The 22192-nt window shown below is 38.1% G+C and overlaps 1 protein-coding gene and 1 non-coding gene across 3 annotated transcripts; one reads left to right on the top strand and one right to left on the bottom strand.

Moving 5' to 3' along the window:
- Window positions 1–558: 558 nt before the first annotated feature.
- Window positions 559–15824, bottom strand: LOC104905847 (UDP-glucuronate:xylan alpha-glucuronosyltransferase 2). 2 transcript variants are annotated; one of them, XM_048644825.2, is made up of 4 exons: window positions 15361–15824; window positions 14142–14778; window positions 9643–9761; window positions 8198–9210 (listed from the first exon to the last, which is right to left on the bottom strand). In XM_048644825.2, exons 1-4 carry the CDS (start codon window positions 15583–15585, stop codon window positions 8341–8343), a joined length of 1851 nt encoding a protein of 616 aa, XP_048500782.2. In that variant the 5' UTR covers window positions 15586–15824; the 3' UTR covers window positions 8198–8340. The 2 variants fall into 2 exon arrangements, with proteins under 2 accessions (XP_010692786.1, XP_048500782.2); XM_010694484.4 differs by lacking the exons at window positions 8198–9210; window positions 9643–9761 and adding an exon at window positions 559–1585 and having other exon boundaries at window positions 15361–15820.
- Window positions 2307–2379, top strand: TRNAR-CCU (transfer RNA arginine (anticodon CCU)). The gene has a single exon. It is a non-coding gene; the product is annotated as a tRNA-Arg (tRNA).
- Window positions 15825–22192: the final 6368 nt, after the last annotated feature.

The following is a 22192-nucleotide window of genomic DNA, read 5'->3' on the forward strand; positions in this document are numbered from 1 at the left end:
TAAAAATCTAGCAAAATATCACTATGATCAAGAATGATCAAGTGAATGAAATAAAGGTGAAATGGAGAAGAAAGAGGAAAGAAAGGGGAAAAAGAGGATTAAAATGAGCAAAAATCCATTGCCGAGGCTTCGGCTCTTCATCAAGGTCTTAAGGCGGCGTTGCAAATAATGGATATTCAAGACATCATTGTAGAAGGTGATAACGTACTGGTTATCAATGCTCTAAATTATATTTGTCAGTTCCCTGGAAAATCGTTACCATATCATTGAAGATTCCAAGCTCCTCCTCACAAAGTTCAACTCTTTCCAACTGTGGCATGTCTTTAGAGAAGCTAATAGAGTGGCAGACTAGATTGCAAATGTTGGCCACCTAGTTTGCTCATCTTATGAGATCGCAGAGTGTAATTATTCTTCTCTTTCTCCCATTCTTGTATCTGACGCATTAGGTATACCCTCGAAAGGAGGATAACTTAATGTTTTTTATCTTACCTTATAAAAAAATGTAGCTTTTATAGAATGATAAATTCAAAAAAAATACAAAATGAATCATCAAAGAGGTAAAAGAAAAGGCTACTAATATTTGTCTTGCTGCAACGAAACAATGTCATTACTACAAAAAGAGGACCATTAAATTACAATAAATTTTACTCAATAAATCTTCTATCATCAGTAATATTAATCTTCCAATGATCCCCATTAAGTTTTAACTTGTTTGCTTTCTTTCTATCCCACTCCAAATCCCTCTTCCTTATTTTAGTAAGCCCACAAAACTTTTGTAACTTAACATCCATAGAATCATGCAACTTCCACCATCTTTTATGTGCAACATCACTAGCATAGACATGTTGATCAGCAATATCCCAATTACAATCATAATCCCTGTAACAAAGCCACGGCTTCAACCCCAAGTAATGTATGGAATATAATTTAGGAGGATCAGACTCAAACAAGTGATTTTTCACACTTGCTTCTAATGAAGAATTAGACCAAAAATTCTTTAAGAAGTTGATACGCCTAGGAAGTCGATGCCACCACACGAAAACTTCGTTCAAGAACCCTTGATCGCCTCCATTGTATGAATTAATTTCTTTCCGGAGACCCATGAGGGTGCGAAACGTACAGTTAGAAGGTTCGAGTACCATGATTCCGGAGTTGAATATGGAGCCATCGTTTCCAGTAGCAGAAATTTGAGGGAAATGAAAGAGGAGGTCTATGTTGCGAAGCACGACAATATCAGAGTCGATGAAGACTAACTTGTCATAGTCTGTGAGTTGCCAAAGCCTAAACTTTGAGTAGTTATACTCGTTATAAGTTCCTTTCTCAGCTCGAGGATTTCGAATTCGCTTTATTAAACGAATCTTCCAACCAGCTGCAACAAGAGCTTCTCGTTTAGGCAGTGAAATTGCTTTGTCTATCAGAATAATTAGATCTCGTTTTGTGCCAGTTTGCAGGATACTTTGTGCTAAAGTGATGGCACCACATACGTAGCTTTCTGAAGAGTGAAGTACTGTGACATATGCTTCTCGTTTTGTGGCTTTTTTGGTGCTTTGTTCTATATTTGAAACATCATATACTTCATTTACCTCTGTCACAGTTCAATATATCACATTGATTAGCATAAATTGCTACATATAATCCTAAGTTTCGCCTATTTTCTCAAACGAATCCAAAATTTTAAACTATTTTAGAATTATTCAAATTTAGAGGGGACCTTCTCAACATAACTCAAATTATTTAATTTCTTGCCTACACAGACAAACGGGAGGAGTAGAGGAGAGAGATATGAGAGTTGGTAGAGGTGAGTGGCAAGGAGAGAGAAATGAGAATTGACATAGGAGAGAAAGAATATAAATTGAGGGAAAATGTGATGGTTTTACTAGCATAATTAATAGGTCCAAACGTTTAACTAATTTCAATGTTAACATGAAATCAATTGGTCTAACGTCCACACTAATGTGAGACTGTTTTTTTGTAAGAATTTGTGTTTTTATTATGAAATAAAGGTAACTAGTGCACTTTTTCACAATTCACACTTTTTACTTTGACTAAGATATATAATTTATACATAATGAAAAACATAATTAAGTGAGATCTTAGTAGATTTTTCTCGTGACATACTTTTATAATATGTTATAACTTTTACTTATATGTAATTATATATATTTATATCAAAATAATGCGTTGAGATGCACAAAAGTGGCTTTGTTGTATGAAATTCGGAAGGCATGAAGTATTTTATATATAACTTGTAGATTGTAGCTTGTAACCAAACAATAGATATATGACGTCCTATATCAACATAAATGGCGCCTGTAGCTCAGTGGATAGAGCGTCTGTTTCCTAAGCAGAAGGTCGTAGGTTCGACCCCTACCTGGCGCGCATTTTTTTTCTTTCTTTCATATTTACTGGAAACACTCATTAATTGCGATTTTTTTATTAGGTCCTAGTGTGCCTTAATACTTATTATAATACACGTAACACAATAAACCATACAACACCAATATTACAGCTTAAATTGCAGGCCATATCGAGGGAAAAGAAATTGCGCGTATCAAATGGATAAGAAAGGATAGGGTTCTTCTACAAATCATTTGCAAGAAAATTGATTATTGTGCCTATACAGTTTGAACTATCTATGGGGTATTGGCCTCCCCTCTCCTTTTCTCTCTCTAAAACCCTAGCTTCCCTTACCCTTTTTTCATCAATTAGGGGGCTGCCATGGATGTTTTCATCCATGGTAAGCCCCTTTTTCCCTTTTATTTTCAGTTTTTAGTTCATTTTCTTGTTTTGTTCAATAAATTAGTATCTCTTTATGAGATTTTCTCAAACCCTTTTATGGGGTTTTTAGTTTCTGTTTTGGAAATCTCCTTTCCCCTATGGGAGTTGTGAGTATGGTTCTTTTGTTTTTAGGTATGAGAAATTATTCTCATTGGTTGAAGTTCGAGATTCAACCTGAAGAATTAGGGTTTCACAACTTCTGTAAAATTATGGAAGACTATTGGAGTACGTTCATCCCAAAATTTCCGCATCTGCAGATCGTATGCCGAACCAGAGCGAACTCACAGATTGCATTGCTTCAGATGAAGATTTTTATTAAGGCAAAATTAAGTCAAATCTGCGATGTTTATATTTCTAGGGTGATATGTATTTCTATTAGAATTTTATGTTTTTCAGAAATGACTTGTAAGTGCCGTTTGGCGAAATATTAATGAAATCCCTTTTCTTTCTTTCAAAAAAAAAAAATCTATGGGGTATTGGCTATATATTATAATTTGGATATTTATAGACGAGGAATAATAGGTTTTACTTGACTTGTCTTTCTATTTCGATTACCCCTACCTGGCGCACAATTTTTTTTTTTATTTCATATTTACTGGAAACACTCATTAATTGCGATTTTTTTATTAAGTCCTAGTGTGCCTTAATACTTATTATAATACACGTAGCACAATAAACCATACAACACCAATATTACAGCTTGAATTGCGGGCCAAATCGAGGGAAAAGAAATTGCGCGTATCAAATGTGTTGTAGCCTAAAAAATCAACGGCTCTGGTACTGACACGTGGCCTCATCTGAGCCCTACATGTGGCATATATGCAGGGGAATAAAAGTACCAAAGGGGCCTGAAGGTGACAGGCCTAAAAGTACGTTTCTCTGAAAACGTACTAAAAAGACCTTCTTCTGGCCCCAAAAACTGTACTTAGGCCCAGTAAGTCTGATTTACACCTTTATATGAAAGAGAGGTGTACTGACCAGTTAACAGCTGCCACGTGTCCCAAAACTTTGATTAGCCAATCAGATGCTCCCAAATTAGGGTGACATCAAGGCATAGCAGTCCTTTCAAACAGTATAAATAGTCCTTGATTTCAGGGTGAAAGGTACGTTTTTCAGGGCATAGTAATGTTACTCTGTCATAAATTCTTCTCTCTCTCTCTCTACTTTCTCTCTCTAAAAGTTCCTTTACATCCCTGACATCTGACTTAAGCTTCGGGGGGAAATACCACCCAAACCTCCAGGGTGGGTCCCTTTTGTGCAGGTTGCTCGTCAGGAGTTTGCTTCGGGATTTGGACCAATCATTGTTGCACAAGTCTCCAGTTCTAAGAACCCATCTTTGAGAGTTGTGATATAAATTGCTAGTTTCACACTACATAACATTTGGCGCCTTCTGTGGGGAGACGCAACAATGACGGACTGTCACTCTTCGAATGTGGCAAGGAACAGAAGTTTTAGAGTTCAGGTGGATGATACCGTTGATGACGAGAGGCCACCTCGAGGCAGGGATCAGGGCCATGCTGCCGTTCACCTCGAGGGTAGGACTGTAACTCCAGTCATCCAAGAAAATCTTGACCGTCCAGTGACTGCTGGTCATTTGGAAAATGTGTTAAATGACTTCCAGGCCAGGATGGCCGCTGTTATGGAAGAGCAGATTAAGAACAACATGCTATTTTTTCAGATGAGTCCGAGAGAAGAGGCAGCTGCGCCACTTAAAGGGCGATCCCAAGAGGGTCGTCCAGGACCTAGTCGGCCACCTCGGCCAGAATTGACTAAGCCGCCTTCCAAAGGAAAGCAGCCGGCAGTCAGTGATTCTAGGAGGAAGATGGACTGGAAGCTGGTGGTCCGTCCAGCAGATAATATCCCTCCTACTGGTCACATGATGGAGACTGATGCTCGGGAGTACTTGGAGGCCAAGAGGGCGGCAGCGCAGCAGCGTTCAGCCTCTGGCTCCACGCCATATATGAAGGATCCGTCTTTAAGGCTCCGTCCAGAAACAGTGGTGCGAAGCCGTGGTCCATCCGCTTTCAGCCCAGGCAAGAGAAGACAGTTTTGCAGCCTATGGTGTACAGGCGTCCAGCCTTAGCTAACACCTCATCTAATCCGGTTTTAAAAGAGTACCGTCAGGAGGAGCACATACCCATCGAGGGGCAGGTGGCGGCACTCCAGATCAATTGGCCCACTCCTTTCTCGGTCAGGATCATGGAGTCCCCTCCTTTCCCAAAGGTTAAGCTCCCAACCATTGATCTTTTGACGGAACTACTGATCCGGACGCATCACCTATCAGCTTACAAGCATCAGATGTATGTCAAGGGTGGACGATGCTACTTGGTGTTAAGAATTTCCCAGCTACTTTGAAAGGAGTAGCGCAAAAATGTTCAACAACTTGCCGCCTAATTCAGTGAATAATTTTACTGAACTTAGTATTCTATTCACCAGTCACTTTGTGGCTAATCGGCAAGAACAGAAAACAAGCATGCACCTGGGTAAAGTCATCCAAGGTCCTAAGGAAGCGTCCATGAGCAAGTATATGAATTTGGTCAAGGACGAGATCAAGTCTTTAAAGAGGTTCGTCCTAGATCAGGTGCCCAGATCAGAAAACCATCAAGCTGATGCCCTCTCTAAACTGGCCAGCTCGGCCGAAGGTGACGTTCCTAGAACAGTCTTTTGGGAGGTGAAGGCGGCCAAGAGCATTGAGGCCGGAGAAGTGCTGTTTCTCAGCCGAGATGATGAGTGGATGAGTCCAATCATTGAGTTCAAGAAAACTGGCCGTCTGCCTCTTGATCCCATTAAGGCCAAGTATGTGAGAGCTAGGGACAAGTGGTTTGAATTATGGAATGAGACCTTATACAAAAAATCCTATAATCGACCTCTTCTCAAGTGCATCAGCCGAAAGGAAGGTCTGGACGTTTTGAAGGAGTTGCATGAGGGAGCTTGTGCTTCTCACATTGGAGGAAGAGCTTTGGCAGAAAGGGCTCTCAGGACGGGCTACTTTTGGCCGTCCTTAAAAGAAGATGCACTCCTCTATGCCAAGAAGTGTGATAGTTGCCAAAGGCATGGTAATATCCCTCAAAAGCCGTCCAATTTCTTGACGCCCATTCTCTTTCCTCTTCCCTTTGCTAAATGGGGGATGGATATTCTTGGGCCTTTTCCTATTGCTGCCGGCCAGAAGAAATTTGTAATAGTAGCTGTAGACTACTTTACAAAATGGGTTGAGGCTGAAGCATTAAGAGGTATCACCACCAATGATGTCAAAGGGTTCATCTGGAAGAACTTAATTACAAGGTTTGGCATGCCCCAGTCGATCGTCTTTGATAATGGGCCACAATTTGAAACACCCAACTTCGTCAATGGTTGGCCGACCAAGCAATTAAAGCTCACTTTGCAGCAGTAGCTCATCCACAGGCTAATGGGCAAGTGGAGGCTTTAACAAGATCCTTTCGGCCGGAATAAAAAAGAAGTTAGACAATGCAAAGGGGCTTTGGGTAGAAGAATTGCAGCTGGTCTTATGGTCAATTAGGACGACGGCCAAGAATTCCACAGGAGAGACTCCCTTTATGATGGTTTATGGCTCTGAGGCTGTCCTTCCTATTGAAGTTGAGGAACCCACCTTAAGAGTAATGATGTACTCAGAAGATGCTAACTGGGCAGCTCTTAGGACGGCTTTGGACTTAGTTCCTGAAGTCAGGGGCAATGCTCTGCTGAGGATGCAACTATATAAGTTAAGAATGGCAAGAGACTTCAACAAAAGAGTTGCTAGACGTCCATTAAAGATGGGAGATCTCGTCCTAAGAAAAATGGAAGCGGTCGGCCGAGCCAAAGAGTTAGGCAAGCTTACTCCTAACTGGGAAGGCCCTTATAAGATAATTGAAGTCGTTCAGAATGGTACCTTTCGTCTTGAAGGATTGGACGGACGTCCTATTCCTAGGACGTGGAATTCTGACACTTTGAAGAAATACTTTGTTTAGAGCACTCAGCTAAATTGTAATCTTTTCCTAATGCATTACAATGAAAAAGTAGAATGTAGACATGTACCTTGACTATCCGTCAAGCAAACTTCATATAATACAATTCTACTTCTCTATGACTTTGTTTTAATTGTTTGCTTAAAGTTACATACTAACGTCAAAAGCTAACTAATTTTACAAAGCAAAAAGACAATGCACCTTTCATTAGGAGTTCGGCTGAACATGTTATCATTCTTAAACGGATAAAGCATGTCAGATTTGGCCGGTTGTTTACTTAAAGAGTTAAACATCTCCTGAACAAGGTCGGCTGGAAATAAGACGCCTTAGTAAAGGTATCTTACTGTCCGTCCAAAAGCCACAAAACTTCGAAATAACAACCTTAGTAAAGGAACAAGTTATTTCATGATGGACGAATTTTCAAAAGAATCAGTTCGTCCAACTATCATTCAGACGAGTTGCTCTCCAAAGAAGCAGCCCGTCAGAATATTAGCTTGGACGAGTTGCTTCTTGCATAGACCACTTGTCCAAGTTGTTTAACAATTATCTTCTCAACTCCTTCTTAAACAGGAAAAAGTTATAAAAACTCTTCGTCCAAGAAGGGGGCATATAGGGGCATAATTTATAAACTAACTAAGTCTTTGTCCATGACGAACGGAACCCGGGCTCTGGCCGAGCAAACTTCTATACTTGGAAATTTAAAAATTACAAGTATGCTTGAGCATCTGGTTATGAACGTCCAGAAAAGAGCTACTGGGTCAGATCAGAATGATTGACGAGATACATTTATACTTAGCCTTAATAATAGTAATGGATGAGATCGGCCAAAAGAGTTGGTTAGACCAGCCAAATATTATGACGGATTGTTTTTGTACTTGTAATAGATATGAGGTTGTAAGGTAATATGTCAAAAACAGTACAGCATAGAACAAGAGAGATTGAAAAAGATAGCTTTTCATAAATGTAAAAAAGATGATTACAACCTAAAATTCATCTAAGTACAAAAGGAGGAAAATTACAAATGGCTCACGGCCAGGATACAACAAAGGAACTAAGCGGCAGGAGGATCATTGTCCTCTTCATCCTGGGCCTCAGCATCGTCCTCCCCCTCTTCATCTTCAGAAGATTCTTCAAAAACGGGAGGGTCGGCTCCGGATATAGTCGCCTTATGCAAAGCCTCCTGGAACGCCAGCCGACGAGCATATCGGGGATATCCTCTTCTTCGGCCATCATGCCAAAAGCTTGCAATGCCCATTCCTTTGAGGTATCTATGACGGTGTTCATAGCCTCTTTGGCGCCAGCAATGGTCTCGGCCACCTCAGTACGAAGGGCTTGGTTCTTGACCTTAAGGACGAGGTTCTCTTTGAAAAAATCAGCAGCCATCGTCATGACTGAGTTCCTCTCGTCCGTCAGGACACGTTCCAATGAAGCCCGTTCGTCCAGCATCTCCGTCAACCGAAGAAGGTAGACTTTGATCTGAGACTCTAGCTCGGCAGACCGTTTTTCCAATGCAACCTTGGTCTGCTGATGCAGCACCTCTTGCTGGGCCATAGCAAACTGGGCATGATCAGCAGCCGCCGTCACATCGTGGACGAGCTTCTTATTTTCTTTTCTGAGCTCCTTTGCCCAGTCCTCTGTTATCATGCTGCGAGCAAAAAGCTGAACACATGAAAGGATAAGGCATGTCAGGACGGATGAAAAAAGAAAAAAAAATGTCAAGTATAAAACATAAGCGTCTAGAAAAAGAAAGACGTACCTCGGCAGCAAGCTGAGACATGTAACCTACATGCCCAGACGATGCTCCCCTTAACCCCTTGATATAAGGTTCGGGAAAGCACTTAAACAGCTCCGTCTTGAGCTTCTCACGATCGGACGAAGACATCTTTCCAAAAGCTGGAGAAGATTCATCGTCAGAGAGGCTAGGGGAGCCGTCAACAGCTGGACCCTTCCCTTTATCTGAAAGGTTAGACTCGTCAGTACACCTGATGGGAATAACCACGGTCTGTTTGTTGGACGGACTCATCGGACGCCCGCCAACCCGTAGTGTTCTAACTACGTTGGAATAGTAAGACTCACCAGAGGAACGGGAAGCCGTCCTATACGCAGCCGGCATCTGGCCTACGAGTTGGGCCACAGGCCCAGAAAAGGCGGAACCGTCCACAGCCGTGTCCGGCTGAGAAGATTGTCCAGCATCCTCCAATATGACAACCTCGTCAGGTTGTGAAGGTGTGGGCTGCTCAGCCGGACCAGTATAGGCCACGAGGGCCCGGGAGTCGGCTTCAGCCGGCTCTTCTTTGGCCTCCTCCTTGGCCGGTAGCTCGATGACGACCTTGGGAACCGGCCGTGTGGTCTTCCTCTTCTTAGCAGTAAAGCCCTTGGCCTTTTTTGAGGGAGGAGCCTCACTGGTGCCGGCCGGCCGTTTCTTTGCGGCGGCTTTCTCGGCCAAAGCTTTAGAAGTTGGGGCATTTTTCTGAAAAAGGAAAAGATTAGAATGCACGTCAAGATATCGCAGGACGGATTGCTCCTCAAATAAGCAACTCGTCCAACATATTCTAGACGGACTGCCCCACGAAGAGGCAAACCGTCCAGGTGTCAACCAGGACGAATTACTTCTCAAATGAGTAACTCGTCCAAAGCTATTCTAGACGGACTGCCCCCCGAAGAGGCAAACCGTCAAGATATCAACTTGGACGGGTTGTTATTCCGATGAGTAACTCGTCCTATGCTACTCCAGACGGACTGTTCCCCAAGAGGCAAGCCGTCAAGAAATCAATCTAGACGAGTTGCTTCTTGAGAATTTAGCTCGTCCTGTGTTTCTCTGGACGAATTGCCCCCTGGGAAGACAAGTCGTCCAGGGAAAAAAAAAAAAAAAAAAAAAATGTATACATATACAATAGCTTACCAGAGTGTCGGCCCTCTTTTCGGCACCTGACTTACTGTACTCCTTCCATAGAGTATCCGCAAATCTGGACGAGCTCATGTCTCCAATCCAAGACTTCCTTAGTTTGCTCCTGGCTGAATCTGCAAAAGGGAATAAAAAAGTGTTGGATGAATGATAAGCAAGTCTAAAGAATTTTTACTTGGAAGATTCTTAGTTGATATACCTCTGTCCTCGTCCTGCCGTAAGCCGGCAGCGACTAGGAAGTTGTCATGGTAAAACATTTCCTTAAAAGGAATCCAATTGGACGGACCCTTGAAAGAAACATCTTCCATAGTATACTCCGAAACCGGAAGTACTCCACCATCTCTTCGGCAGAGTTACTCTCCAGTTCCAGGTATGAGGCCATCCGTCCAGTATTTGTGGTTGTCCGGCTAAAATACCGAAGACGGTTTGCCACCGCTTTATGGGCGCCTGGACAAGAGGAACTCGCCCTTCCATGAGTGCATCTTGGAAGTCTTATCCCAAGACGTCAAGAATCCTTGACGTTGCACACGCTCAGCCAGCTTCCTTCAATGGTCCTAGGGACCTTGGCAACGTAGTGAATATGGGTGAAAGCGGCCAGAGAAGGGTCCTTTCCCTTTAATTGCAGACGGCCAGAAAGGTAAGGATGTTTTGCCAAGAGTTAGGGGCAAGCTGATTATGTCCTATGCCGTAATACTGAAGAAGTTGGCTGATGAAAGGGTGAAGGGGAAAGCGCAGGCCGGCATCTAATGCCAGCCGATAAACTGCAAAATGGCCGGGAGGAGCACTGAAAATAGTGTCCTCTCGGCCGGGAAGGACAAAGTGGTAGCCAGGCATGGGCATACCACTGAAAAAGGTCTAAGGTCCGAGCCTAATCGTCCCAGCCATGAGTTATCGGCCAGGATGAACCTAGGGTCAGAAAGGGGACCTAGCCGCCGTCTTATTTCAGACGAAGTGGTTGATGGCTCCTCTGAGCCACTAGCAGGGTCAGAAGAGCTAGCCGTCCTCGGCTCATCTGAGATCGTCCTATGTATGGACGGGCTGGCCTCTGGGGAGCCCCTGATTTCTGGTTCCTCCTCGGCATGTTCAGGAGAAGGAGTTTGGTAGGCAGGACGAGCGCTTTGGGTCTCTCGTTCTCCTTCGGCTGGAATTCGCCCAGTGGATTCCTCCCTTTCAGAGCTAGAGGCCGGCATGGTTACCCTCTTCTGATGCGAGCCGTTTGCTTGACGCGCGCCAGATTACCCTGCACAGGTAAAGACTGGGTCGTCTGACTTTGCCGTCCATGGCTAAAGATAAAGAATGCATGCCCGGCCAAGATAGGACCAACTCTAGAAGATGCCGAGGAAGTTAGGCCCTCTGTTCTAGGGTTAGCACCAACCCTTGAGCGGCCAAATTGTTCGAGGAAGAGGACGAATCCATTTTCTTAAAATATGTGTGCAATCAAGAAAAGAGTTGAGAATAAACCTGTAGAAGAAAGTTCGGACGAATGTTGAAGATGACTTGAAACTCGGACGAGCAAAACAACAATTGCAAGAGCTTGGACGGGAGTTGTTCTTCTCTCTAAAAAGTTCAGTAAAAATTTGCAGAGTCTCTCTCTCTAGAAAATTTCTCAGCAAAGTTAAAATGATTCCAGGAGCGACTAAGGCACATATTTATAGAGGGGTGAAAATGACCCCTCATCCGGTAAAAGTAACCGTTATTCATAGGAGTTGACCTGTGGAGACCGGCAAAATGGCGCCTCTTTTTTGAAAAAGAGGAGCAGTTCCAGGTCGGTTAAAAGAGGAAGATTAACCGTCTTGGCGCCCAAAAGATAATAACTCCCTCTTTTAAGGGGCAAATGTTGTAGCCTAAAAAATCAACGGCTCTGGTACTGACACGTGGCCTCATCTGAGCCCTACATGTGGCATATATGCAGGGGAATAAAAGTACAAAAGGGCCTGAAGGTGACAGGCCTAAAAGTACGTTTCTCTGAAAACGTACTAAAAAGACCTTCTTCTGGCCCCAAAAACTGTACTTAGGCCCAGTAAGTCTGATTTACACCTTTATATGAAAGTAGAGGTGTACTGACCAGTTAACAGCTGCCACGTGTCCCAAAATTTGATTAGCCAATCAGATGCTCCCAAATTAGGGTGACATCAAGGCACAGCAGTCATTTAAACAGTATAAATAGTCCTTGATTTCAGGGTGAAAGGTACGTTTTTCAGGCATAGTACTGTTACTCTGTCATAAATTCTTCTCTCTCTCTCTCTCTACTTTCTCTCTCTAAAAGTTCCTTTACATCCCTGACATCTGACTTAAGCTTCGGAGGGGGAAATACCACCCAAACCTCCAGGGTGGGTCCCTTTTGTGCAGGTTGCTCGTCAGGAGTTTGCTTCGGGTTTTGGACCAATCATTGTTGCACAAGTCTCCAGTTCTAAGAACCCATCTTTGGGAGTTGTGATATAAATTGCTAGTTTCACACTACATAACAAAATGGATAAGAAAGGATAAGGTTCTTCTACAAATCATTTGCACGAAAATTGATTATTGTGCCTATACGGTTTGAACTATCTATGGGATATTCGCTATATATATTATAATTTGGATATTTATAGACGAGGAATAATAGGCTTTACTTGACTTGTCTTTCTATTTCGATTTGATGACTGAAAAAAAATGACAACCTCGATTCTACGAGAATTTTTTATGAAAGCTAGCTTTTCATTTGCTTCTCTTCGATGAAAATTTAATTTTTCTAGAATGTATCCTAATTTTTGAGCTAATTCTTCTTCTGATGATCGATTCAAATTCGTCCCTAAGTAGAGTTCGTATTTTTTCATTTATGTTTGTTCTAAATAGATTTCTCATTTTCTTATTTGGTATGAGTCCGCCAATTAGAATATTATTTAGCTTTCACTTTTTTTTATATTAATCACTTACCCGTAAATAAATAACTTTGTAAAGTGGCTCACATTCTCGCTTCTCAATAAACAATTTATGATAATGTACCAACTTAAAATTTTAATAAGGTTTCACTTCTAAGTTTTCTTTAATATTATGCCCAAAATAAATGAAAATAGTATTTAGGGAAGGATAGAGTAACAGTTGCTCAAAAAGTTTTAGTATTTTGAATAATTTATAATTAAAAATAAGAGAGTAGAACAGGGGGAATAGAGGAGAAGGAAAAAAAAATTGGAACAAAAAATAATATAACCAATTCAACAAGTTATTGGTTACTTGTAATCACTTGGAGATAGTTCTACTTCAATAGTTGGGATTATTGATGCATAAATTGGACCGCTCAGTTATAATCCTTAATTGGAACTGAAAATGATGAAATGTCTATAATTGAAAGTTGAAACCATACATGTCCATTTTTTGAGCAAAAATTCATAGTTTTTTTTTTATGGGAAAGCAACTCAGAAAACTTTTTGTGACTTCCTTTTTTTATTTATAAAAAATACGTCTGAAACAAATTTAGTACTATCAAAAATGAAAATAGTTTTAAGGTCTCACTAGGAAACTTCTTCAGCAATCCATGTATTTTAGAAGTTAAAAATAAACTAATAACATAATATTTTAGGAAAATAATATTTTCATGAGGCTATAGAATCTATTTGACACTCTGATCACGATTGAAAGCTAGGGGACAAAAGAAGTAAGTGTTTATCTTCTCTTAAGTGGCTATTATTATCATCTGGAAAGCTCTACTTAGGGCTTGTTCTCCCCATCTTATTTTCAGTTCAGTTCAGTTCAGTTCAATTCAGTTTAGATCAGTTCCGATTAGTTCAGTTCAGCTCAGTTCAGATCAGTTCAGATCAGTTCAGTTCAGCTCTTGACAATACTTTTACTCTCACATATCATTATTCATTTCAGTTTCAGTTCAATTCAATTCAGTTCAGTTCAGTTCAATTCAGTTCAATTCAGCTGTTTTATGCCGAAGAGAACAGACCCTTAGTTAATTATAAGTTAACAAAATAAAACATAGGGGACATTATAAGATAAGTGACCAAAATGACCTCATTAATGTAACACTAATTTTTTTTAGTCGCACTATTTACTTTTTGACATTATATATCAATCAGTTTTATTAAGTTATCTCAGATCACTATATAAGAAAAAGCATAGTTTAGTGGGGTCTTGTTAGATTCATCTGAATGTAAAGATTTCAAAAATCAAATTTTATAATTTTTACTTAAACACAATTAGAGATATTAATGTTTAAAGAAACGTCTACCCAAATATGAAAAAGCAAATGGTGCAACAATATAAAACTAAGGAAGTATATGATAAATTTTATTGGCAAAAGGTGAGCTTTACTCTCGCCATCCCAAAATCAAAGTTTTGATGCATAGTCACCACCAACCAATCTTATCAACTGTCATTACCTTAATCATCACCAATTTGCTTAGACAACAAACTTCAAATGCATAGTATGTATAACAACTAATTGAGCATGATGATGATGATAAGTAAATAATTAATCTAAACTTGGCTTAATTAGGAGTATAAACACATACCTTGTCCCCACAAGGGCAAAGCCAACCTGCATGAACCCATAGGCAAGGTAACTTTCTGTTGAAGTTTCACCATATCTGGTTCATAATACCACCAATCTCCTTCTCTCCTTACCAAATCATCACACCTAAACATATCCAACATTGGCCTACATTTACTCAACAACATTATTTTTGTCCTTCCATACCAATCTCTCCTTCCTTTTTTTACCGCCATATTTGCTACTATGAGATGAATTTGTAGTCTAAATATGTCCCTCGCCCACCCTTTCTCCGGGAAGTTACAAGGTAAGTTCGCCACCACGATATCGAGATTTCCATGCTCCTCGAACGTAGGCATTGGAATTTCAGGACATACATAGCCTTCGTTCTCTTGTTCCTCGTCGATCCACTCTGGGAAGAGGTACTTCCACTCGAAAAGCTCCGAGACCTTTTCGAATGAAACTCGTGTAATTGTATCTCCATTTACTTCCCATTCACTGAGATCTTCGTCCTCCATGTTTACAGCGGCAATTTTCATTCCTCTTATTCCCATCTCTTTTAAGAATTTTGGCTTTTCTCTTCTTACTTGAGTATGCTTTGTAGGACTTACAACTCCTTGCTCTTCTAAGACTGCCTTCATTTTTACGCCATCTTCTGCCTATAAAACGTATCAGAAGTTGCCCAAATTGAGGAAAAAAACATTAATTATTTGATGAGTTTTAGGATAACAACGGGTGTATCTACACATATGGCTAATGGCATAAGGAGTCAGTTAATAAGTACCAATGCAGATTGTAAAAGAAAACTTCAATATACTCTGTGGTCGTGTCTCAAGTTATTTGCCATACGTGTAAATTCGTGTTTTATGCCTTTAATTAATCGTTAACAACTATTATACTTTATCTATTATGAAATAAGTGAAATATTTCTCCGAAAAAACTCTCACATAAAAGAGAGATATATTTCACTTATTTCAGAACGAAAGAAGTAAATCTTTGAAAATATATATATTGCGATGAATCATAAATTTCATATAATGATATATTCGTACATATATATTAGTGAAGAAATAGGATTAATATTTATGAACTTTTAATGATAAAGTGAATGGGGGCATTTATTTAGAAACCATTTGTTTTCTATACTCTATTTATAAGCATATATTTAGAAAACTTAATCCACCTTCATAGATCAGTATATGAAGGCGGTCATTCGACTGCATACAGTAGGCTCACCTTACCTTATGATGACATTCGCGTAAGGAGCACCGTATGAGGACTGACGTCGCAACTTTTTCTTGATATGCTGACGGGAATGGCCGGAGGAAGAGAGTGCAATATGCAACGAGAAAAAAAGCAAACAAGATAACATTGATTCGGATCACAAAACCCTTGGATGGCGTTGTCTTCATCATCTTGCGTAACCCAAGCTTTTCAAGCAAATGATAGCAAGATGGGGATCCCATAATGTATAAAAAGGGCTTGCTTCCTAATTGGTTTAGAATGCTAACAGCTTCCAATAGTTTTTATATTTGCTCTTAATGTGGAGGTGCAAATCACAATTAGGAGGGAGGACATGCAATGGCCAATGGGAGTAGTAGGTAATAGGCGGTGAAATCAAATTGGAGTACGAATAATTATGAAATAAGCTAAGGCTAGTTGTTGAACCGTCATTTACAAACTTCCAGGTGTCTCCTAGCCTCTTCTTCTGAGGTTATTCACCTTGCATTTACTTAAAGATATATGCTTGTTTTTCATGCAGTTGGTGCTGATAATCTATGTTTGTTCTTTTCATGTAGTTGGTATAGACTAAGAATTCTAGAGGATGAACTGAAATGCCTCATATACCCTTAGCTTTGTCTATATCTACAACCGCCTTGATTGTTACATGTTTTTGTGGAGCAATAAAAGAACAATAGTTGGTTCGAAGATTATAATGTAATACATCCTGTCTCCCTCTGTCTCAAATTATAGTGATTGATAATATTTTTTAACGGGAATGAAGGTAAATAGAATCTCAAAGAAACGTAAAAAGATTTTGTTTATTTAAATAAAAAGATAATAAAATATGAAAAGAAAAATTGATGAGAACAATTCCAACTGTGGATGAATTACTTCAAATAATCTAAAGTACGCTAGATGAAGGAATATGTCCTTAGAGACTTAGATATCCAGGCAATTACCAAATATAAATAGAAATTATATTATAAAAATAATATTAATTATTCTAGTAATTATATTTTCTTGCTAGAGAATAAATATGATTAATAGGACAATATTGATTGGGCCTATAACTCAAATACATTAATTTTATGAGGTTATGTTGGAACACAATGTGACACTCAAGAAGGGGGAGTTGAATTGAGTGAATGAATCTAATCGATTTTCGCAAAACCTTTGGTTATGGCACTATGCTAGGAACTAAGCGATTCGCTCGTAAATCTGATTTGATTTTTTTGCGAAAACTAAACTTAAAACAATATGAAGTCAACACTTAAACACAAGATATAACGTGGTTCAATCTCACCTCTGAGATCTACGTCCACACAAACCAAACTCTTTATTATTTTGAATCCTAAAATATCAAACCCTTGATACAATAAGATTCCCCCACTACATACTAACCCTAGTAGTGCTCCCTAACACTTAACTCTAAGTGTTGCCACTCTATAATTATGGAATAACATAAAGAATGATTCCTCAAAAGTGTGCTTCTTATTCAAGCAAATAGAGGAAAATTACAAACTTCGAATAGTTACTCAATCTGACTAGAACAGTGCTATACTCTGTGCCTTAGGAGACTGTTTTCAGCTCTTAATATCTCCGATTTTCTCTCTCTGAAAACTTGAGTTATGAAACTAATTTTCAATCCCTTTTATAGCATACATTATGATTGAAAAATTCCTTCTCTAAGTTATGATTATCTTTACTCCTAAGATTAAGGGATAAAACCTTTTCTTTTGAGAAAACAAACTTTATCCTATTCATCTTTATTCTTATTTAAAAAAGATAAGTTTTCTTTAAATCAATGTTTATCCATAATCTTGATAACCAATTTGATTTCCTTTTTATCTCATATTCCTCATTTATTTTGAAATCTTTTTTATCAAAATAGTTTATCACAAACTAGTTTTCCTTTTTTCTTTTTCTTAAAAATCATTTTGCTTTCGAAATTCTTTTATAAAATATTTTTTCTTAAAATCGATTTTTACAAAATATTTTTAAACTCCATTTTTCTAAAATTCTTTTTCTAGAATATGTTTTTATAAAATCCTTTTTAAAAACATTTTCTTTAATATCTTAATTTCGAAACTAAGATTTCCTTTTTATATTGATATATGAAATTAATATGCTTACCTATTTTCTTAACTCTAAGAAAATAAATAACCATTCGAATTTCACATTTCTAATTTTAGTACAAATTTTAGCACAAGGTTCCAATACTTTACATTATATAATTAAGAGTATAACAAAATCTAAGCTTCCATATCTTTAAGTTTTTCAATCTTTCACGAACGTCCAGTTTCCATGACTTTCTTAGATCACTGTTACACTCATACAAGTTATGGCACAAATCGTTTATCATCATCAAAATAACATATAACATTGACTTAAAGTCACAACAAATTCCCCCTTTTTGATGATGACAAACAAATAATGCTTACCCCTCAAAATATGCACCATTAATCATATTAGGGAAAGTAACATAATATCATTCACATACTTTCACAAGTAACATGGTAACCAAGATAATTTCATTCAATAGTCTAAGTATTATACCCATCTTCCCCCTTTTGACATTATCAAAAAGAAAAGCATCGACATGCATGTTTAGCGAGTCATTAGTGAGATATTATAGTCATTAAAATAATGCAAGTAGCTCAAGCAATAAATACTAAGGATGCTGGTGCTATGTCTGATCACATTCTAAAGTCATTAAGCAAAAATATAATCGAATTCACAATCCGAATTCATGAAGCAAGAAATAATCATGAAGGATCGTGGTTGATAGCTCAAAAAGTAAGATGAAGATGGGTAATGCAAGCTTGAAGATTTGAAATGGCAATTGGCTCAACAAGTTCTTAAACCCCTCTTTTTTTTTTTTTTTTTTTTTTTTTTCAGATTTCCAACTTCCGCACATAAACATCATAAGACTTTCTTCACTGTGGCACTGGGTGTGTTACTGCGCCACTGAACATTCTATTCCATTTCCAATATAATAGTCTTTGAATATATTGAAATCCAAAATGATGACCTTCAAAATTTTGATAATAATTTTTTTCTCATCTGTGAATTGAATTCTAAGATTTATTTAACACAAGTGTCTTACTCTCCTTTACTTTTCTTTTCTTTTTTTTATTTTATTTTTAGAAAAGAGAGTCAGCCCATACAATATTACTAGAGTCAATCAATAAGAGATCAAAGGCGAAATAAGTTAACTCGAACCTCATTTCCTTTTAGGTACATCTCTTGGCACTGTGCCTTGTGTAGTGTGAAGCAGTGCTTTCATTTTTTTTTTTTACGCATTAGTGTTTCTTCCAACCTTTTCATGTTCCATCTTAATCGATGCATCTTCTTCTTTCACTATCTTATGAATATGTCCATGCTCCATATACCATGAATCAAGATTAAAAGCACTTGTTGAACTTTGGATGAACGTGTGAAGAAAAGAAGGATAATAATAGGGAAATGAAGATATGTGGGACATACGAAAGAAAAAAATAATGAGGCACAAATGTCAAACTCATAGATAGAAATGAATATTGGGCTAAATATCAAGCTTTCTGTAGGAGAAAGAATTTGCATTTCATAGCTCAAAAACTCGGCAACTTAGGATCATATAGCTCATTATTTCGGCAACTTAGGATCGTGACATTAGGACAATATCATTAGACCATTACGAGTCCTTTTATATCAAGTGAACCTTTATTCACAAAACTTTACCAAGACATGCATCAACACTCTAATCAATATATTTAAAGGAGGACTATAGGCATAATACTTAACAAATTTCTAGAAATTAATCCCAAAGCCACGAGTTATCTTGTAAAACATTCATGCATGAAATTCAACATAACTACCTTGATCACACAATTGTGGTATGCTTAACAAATTATTTTTCAAACCACTTACCACCATCACATTCTCTATGAAGTGTGTTAGGGATTTGCTGAAGTTTCAAATACCAATTATTTATCCCTTTTTGTTATCACCAAATGTAACACACCCTCCATGGTAGGCTACTAGTGAGAGAAATTGAGATTTATCACTAGTCATATGTCTTAAGCAGCCGTTGTCAAGATACCATAGGCTGCTTCCTCTCAAGTTTGCCTGCCAAAAGGTCACTTGTTAGTTTTAGGAACCCAGATCTGCTTGGGTCCCTTTGTCTTTCGTTGAGCTTCTAACAAGTCTTTTTTAACCCATATTTGATTTACGTTCTTTACATTTTTTGCAAAACTCCTTTTCTTGATATTACAGTTATCCATAAGGAGTCAATTTTTTTCACAAAAGTTGCAAATCAAATATTCAGGTAGATCAACATATTTTCTTTTACGAAAGTCTCTTTTGAAATTTCTAGCACTGTGCCGTACATTGTGTTGCTGACCTGTATATCCTAAACCAGTTTTGTTTCGATTGTTGGTTGTACTAGACAAATAATCGAGAGCTTTTAGACCATATGACCACTTTTCATACATTTCTAGAGCAATAATCAATTGTGATTCCAATAATTCTACAGAAGTATTTAGATCACTATTTATTTTCTCGAAATTTCTAATTCTCTTTTCACTTTATCAAGTTCTTCACTTAACTTAGCATCATGAGGTAGCATGAGTTGGACGATTCTGGATCTTTCTCTTGATTCTTTTAACTCAATTATTAATTCATGATTTAGTGATTCAATTTGTTTTTCAAGACTCGAATTTTTAGTTTCTAGCATAATGTATGGTCCTGTGTCATTTATGATTTCATTAGCAAGTAGTATCTTTCTCTTCCATAATTTTCTCTTGTTCATCAATCCTTTTCATCAGTATTTTATGTTCTTTTAAGAGATCTTTATATTCAAGTTCCAACCCAATCTTTTGCTTAGTTAAAATTTTCACTTCTTTTTTCATGATTGAAAAATCATCATTCATTTCTTGACAATCATCAATGATATTTCAAGCAAAGTAACAAGTTGGTTATTTGATAAAAGATGTATTGAAGGTTTTAGAGAAAGAAGACTTACCTCACTGTCTTCAGTTTCATCTTGGGAGTTCGAACTTTTCGCCATTAAACACAAGCTCGAGTCGTCCTGGCACTGTGCCCTTCTCAGTGATGTCTGTACAACATTCAGACATAATTTTGATTCATGACACTATGCCTCTGACTGTTCTTCACCAGAATTCGAATCTCCCTAAATGACAACTATCATAACTTTTTAAAATTCTTTCTTGGATTGCTCCCTCTTTCTTTAGGCTTCTCATCATGCCATAAGGGACATTCCTTTATCCTGTGATCGTACTCACCACACTTGAAACAACCAGAATTAGTAGCACTTTTCGTAGAGTTAGAGGTAGTACTCTTACCTTTGAAATTTTCATCTTTTCTAGGATTGTTGTTTTTGTTCTTTTTGAGAAAATTTTTAAATCTCCTTGTAAGAAAATCAATATCATCATCAGTATCACTATTTTCAATTTCCAATTCAGTTCTCAAGGCTATACCTTTACTTTTTGGTTCATTAGTTTTAGAATCTAAGACAAGTTCATGAGTCATTAATGAACCAATAAGTTATTCTAGTGAAAGTTTAGTCAAATCTTTAGCTTCTTGAATAGCGGTTATTTTTGGGAGCCATCAATTTGTCAAACTTCTTAACATCTTTCTCATTAAATCTTTAGAAGTATATGTTTTGCCTAGAGAACGTAATTCGTTAGTGATTAGTGTAAATCTAGTGAACATCTCTTCAATAGACTCATCCTTATTCATAGTAAACAATTCATATTGTTGGACAAACAAATTTATTCTAGATTGTTTTACCTCATTCATACCTTCGTGGGTCAATTCTAGCGTGTCCCATATTTCTTTTGTTGTAGTACAAGCCGATATCCTTGAGTATTTAATAGGTCCAATTCTATATTAGAGAATACTCATAGCTTTGAAGTCTTTTTCGTCTTTTATAGTAAACTAAGTTATAGTCATCTTCATCTTTGTCAACCATCTCTCCTTCAGCATCTTTGGTTTTGATAAGGATCGGTCATTTCCTTATGATTTTCCAGCATTCATAGTCCGATCCTTGGATGTAGATCCTTATCCTAGCCTTCCGTCATCCATAGTTTTTTTTCATTGAAAACTGGACACATGGAGGGTCTTTCTCGAGAGTCATCTTACATGTTCATGATTTATGTTCTCTAGAGATTAATCTTATGAGAATATCCTGCTCTGATACCACTTGTTGGAAAAAAATGTCACACTCAAGAAGGAGGGGGGGGGGGTTGAATTGAGTGACTAAATCTAATCGATTTTCCCAAAGCTTTGGTTACGGCACTGTGCCAGATATTGTGCTATCCGCTCGTAAATCTCTGATTTGATTTTTTGCGAAAACTAAACATAAAAAAATGAAATCAACACTTAAACACAAGATATAACGTGGTTTAATCTCACCTTTGATATCTACGTCCACACAAACCAAACTATTTATTACTTTGAATCCTAAAATATCAAACCCTTGATACAATAAGATTCCTCCACTACCAACCCTAGTAGTGCTCCTCAACACTTAACTCTAAGTGTTGCCACTCTCTATAATTATGAAATCATAGAAAGAATGATTCCTCAAGAGCGTGCTTCTTATTCAAGCAAATAGAGCACAATTACAAACTTCGAATAGTTACTCAATCTGACTAACAGTCCTATACTCTGTGCTTTAGGAGACTGTTTTTAGCTCTTAATGTCTCCGATTTTTTCTCTCTGAAAACGTGAGTTATGAAACTAATTTTCAATCCCATTTATAGCATATATTCTGATTGAAAATCCTTCTCTAAGTTATGATTATCTTTTACTCATAATGTTGGAACACAAGGTGACACTCAAGAAGGG

Source organism: Beta vulgaris, chromosome 1 (assembly GCF_026745355.1).
Source record: "Beta vulgaris subsp. vulgaris cultivar EL10 chromosome 1, EL10.2, whole genome shotgun sequence".
Lineage (NCBI taxonomy): Eukaryota > Viridiplantae > Streptophyta > Magnoliopsida > Caryophyllales > Amaranthaceae > Beta > Beta vulgaris.

What these genes read in the sequence shown, in the direction of transcription:
- LOC104905847 (XM_048644825.2), bottom strand. Translation starts at nt 15,585, where the DNA reads ATGGGATCCCCATCTTGCTATCATTTGCTTGAAAAGCTTGGGTTACGC. An exon ending in TACGCGAATGTCATCATAAG is followed by an intron (nt 14,779 to 15,360) that starts GTAAGGTGAGCC and finishes TACGTTTTATAG; the next exon opens with GCAGAAGATGGCGTAAAAAT. An exon ending in TTTGCCCTTGTGGGGACAAG is followed by an intron (nt 9,762 to 14,141) that starts GTATGTGTTTAT and finishes TCCCTTTTGCAG; the next exon opens with ATTCAGCCAGGAGCAAACTA.